Source organism: Acanthisitta chloris, unplaced genomic scaffold (genome assembly GCF_000695815.1).
Source record: "Acanthisitta chloris isolate BGI_N310 unplaced genomic scaffold, ASM69581v1 scaffold285, whole genome shotgun sequence".
Taxonomy (NCBI): domain Eukaryota; kingdom Metazoa; phylum Chordata; class Aves; order Passeriformes; family Acanthisittidae; genus Acanthisitta; species Acanthisitta chloris.
In genome coordinates, this window is record NW_008675131.1 from 6167 (window position 1) to 8753 (window position 2587).

General features: G+C 62.6%; 1 protein-coding gene across 1 annotated transcript in view; it reads right to left on the minus strand.

Moving 5' to 3' along the window:
* SIGIRR (single immunoglobulin and toll-interleukin 1 receptor (TIR) domain) overlaps positions 1-2587 on the minus strand; it is a 2750-nt gene extending 163 nt beyond the window's left edge. The window contains 9 exon segments of the mRNA XM_009075571.1: positions 2-29; positions 155-335; positions 935-1085; positions 1165-1267; positions 1344-1487; positions 1595-1735; positions 1936-2066; positions 2148-2334; positions 2581-2587. Of these exon segments, the coding sequence (XP_009073819.1) occupies positions 2-29; positions 155-335; positions 935-1085; positions 1165-1267; positions 1344-1487; positions 1595-1735; positions 1936-2066; positions 2148-2334; positions 2581-2587 (1073 nt within the window).

Below are 2587 nucleotides of genomic sequence, written 5' to 3' on the forward strand. Positions count from 1 at the left end.
GGGGCTCCCGAACGCGCGTCCTCGGAGCCCTGGCACGAGCAGGGAGAGGGGTTTAGGTGGGGGGAAAGGGCTGGACCCAGCCTGCTGCCAGGGAGAGGGAGGTGACCTCCAGTGCACATCTGTCCCCACAGGGGAAGCAGCAGGGGACACGGACCTGTGCCGAGGTCCCCGTCCGGGTCGAGGTCTCCCCCACTGTCCAGGTAGCTGCTGTGCAGGATCAGCATGGGGTCCTTGTCCTCCTGCAGCTGGGTCTGTGGGTCCCCCACAGCCCCCTGGAAGAATACCTTGCGTGGCAGGGCCAGGCACAGCTCCTTCCAGAAGTCTGATGATGGGGTCTGCAGGGATAGGGAGGAGATGAGTCGCACCAGGGCCACTGTGAAGCTGAGCCTGGCTCTGCACAGTGCTGGAGAGGGTTCCATGGGCTCAGCTTGCTCTTCTTGGCACTGGGAGCTCAGCCAAGGTGAAGGCTGAGCTCTGGCGTGGCAGTGTGCCTGCAGAGAAACCGGCCTGACCTGCTGGAGCCCTCCCCAAGGCTCTGGCTCCCAGCCTGGCCCTGAAAGGGCCAGAGAGGCCCTGGGCCAAAGCTCCGTGCTGAGAGCTGTGGCTGGGGAGACCCCAGAGCGTCACAGAGCCCTGAGCACATGGGTTTGGGGGATGAGCACCCACAGCCAGGGCTGTTCTGGTTGGGGTTTGAAATTGCCTCTGAAAGATGAGTGCCATGACCTGCTTTTCAGGTGCACTGCAGCCCCAGAGTGCCGTGGGGAGGCTGACACAAATTGAGGTGTTGTGGAGGGAAGAGGCTGCTGGTGGGTCAGGATCCTGCTTGGATCTCACCATGGAACAGCCCCGGAGCGTGGTGGGGAGGCTGAGACAAAGCAGGGTGCTGGGAGTGGAATTGGGGTGCTTGTGGGTTGGGATCCTGCTGGGCACTCACCATGGAGCCAGCTCGCCACAGCAGCAGGGTCACGGAGCGGAGGTGCTGCTTCAGCAGGGTGATGGCAGGGTGGGTGATCTCCCGGTACTGGCTCTCAAACACGATGAAGATGGGTTTCCTGGAAAGCTCCAGCAGCCTCCAGAGCCCTTCCCTGTGAGACAGGTGCGTGGCAGGAGGGCAAGGAACACACCAGCCCCTCTTCTCTCCCATGGGAGCTGCTTCACTCCTACCTGAAGCTGCTGTTGCACCAATCCTGCTCCAGGTATGCGACAGAGAGGACCACGATGAGGCGCCGGCAGCGGCTGACGTTCATGATCAGGTCGGCTGACGGCTCTGTGGGCAAAGGGGTCTCAAGCCCCCAGGGACCTGCGCCACCCCCTGCCCAGCCCTCTGTGTGGCTGGTGCCTACCTGAGTTGGGCAGGATGTTCTGTTCATCCAGGAAGAGTTTGTAGCCATGGCGGTTCTCCAGCTGTGGCTTCATGATGAAGTGGACAAACTTGCGGTCATCAGGGGCAGCAGCGTGGGACACGTAGGCATCATACAGCTTCCCATCTAGGGACAGCCACAGGGCCGGGGGGGACATGGGGAGGGGTCTGTGAGCCCCCAGCCCAGGGAGGCTGTTCCTAGGGAGGTACAACCTCTCGTGCCCTGCAGCTCACCATTGATCTCCAGCTCGCCGTAGCGGTTCCGGTACCACAGGAGCACGTTCAGGCGGCACCGGACATAGAGCACGGCCAGGAACACCAGGAATGTTAGGACCAGAAAGGCTGCCAGCACCGCAGGCACGTGCCCTGCCGCCTCTGTGAGGACAGGGAAGGACACTGTGAGTGTGGCTGGTGGCCCTGGCCTGGGTTTTCTGCGTTTGGTGTAGGTTCCCACTCTGATGGGCTACTCTTGGAGAGTCAGCAATGCCCCTAACACCTGCCTTCAAATCCCCTGGGGCCACTGTTCCTGCCTTGGGCATGGGGGTGTCCCCTCCCTGTCCCCAGCATGGCCCTACCTGCTTGCCGCAGGGTGAATGTGGCTGTGGTGTTGCTGAACCAGCAGGCAAACACCCCAAAGTCATCATCATGGGTGAGGTTGAGCTGCAGGACACTGGCCAGGAGCTGCTCTGAGGTGTTTTGGGCAAACCTGTAGGGAGATACGGCCACTGTGGGTGGGGCTGAGGTGACCCACCCCAACAGACACATGTCTCCAGGGCAGGCTCCTTACCAGGCGGTGTTCTGGCTGCTCCCCCTGCCCAGCCACTGGCCGTCCTTGCTCCAGGCAGGGACAGGCTGGCAGTGCTCAGCGCCCACCCAGCGCACGGTGCAGTTCAGCTCCACTTGGCTCCCCAAGGTCAGGTCCAGCGTCTCATTGGCAGCTGGGACCAGGATTTCGGGGGGCACACTGCAAAGCTCTGGGGGCACAGCGGGGAGGGGATTCGGATGGGAAAGCTCCCCCCTAGACAGGTGACTGTCTCAGCCATCCCGGAAAAACAAGCCATGCTGCAGGGGCTGGCAGCCAGTGGCACTCGTGGCTGTTCAGCGAGGGGGTAGCCGGTTTGGGGGCTGGGAGGGCCCCGGGGAGGTGAAGCTGGAGCAGGACCCCCAGCCATGTCCACACAGGGACCCTTCCCAGCAGAGATGTGGATCTCACAGCCTACCTGCCAT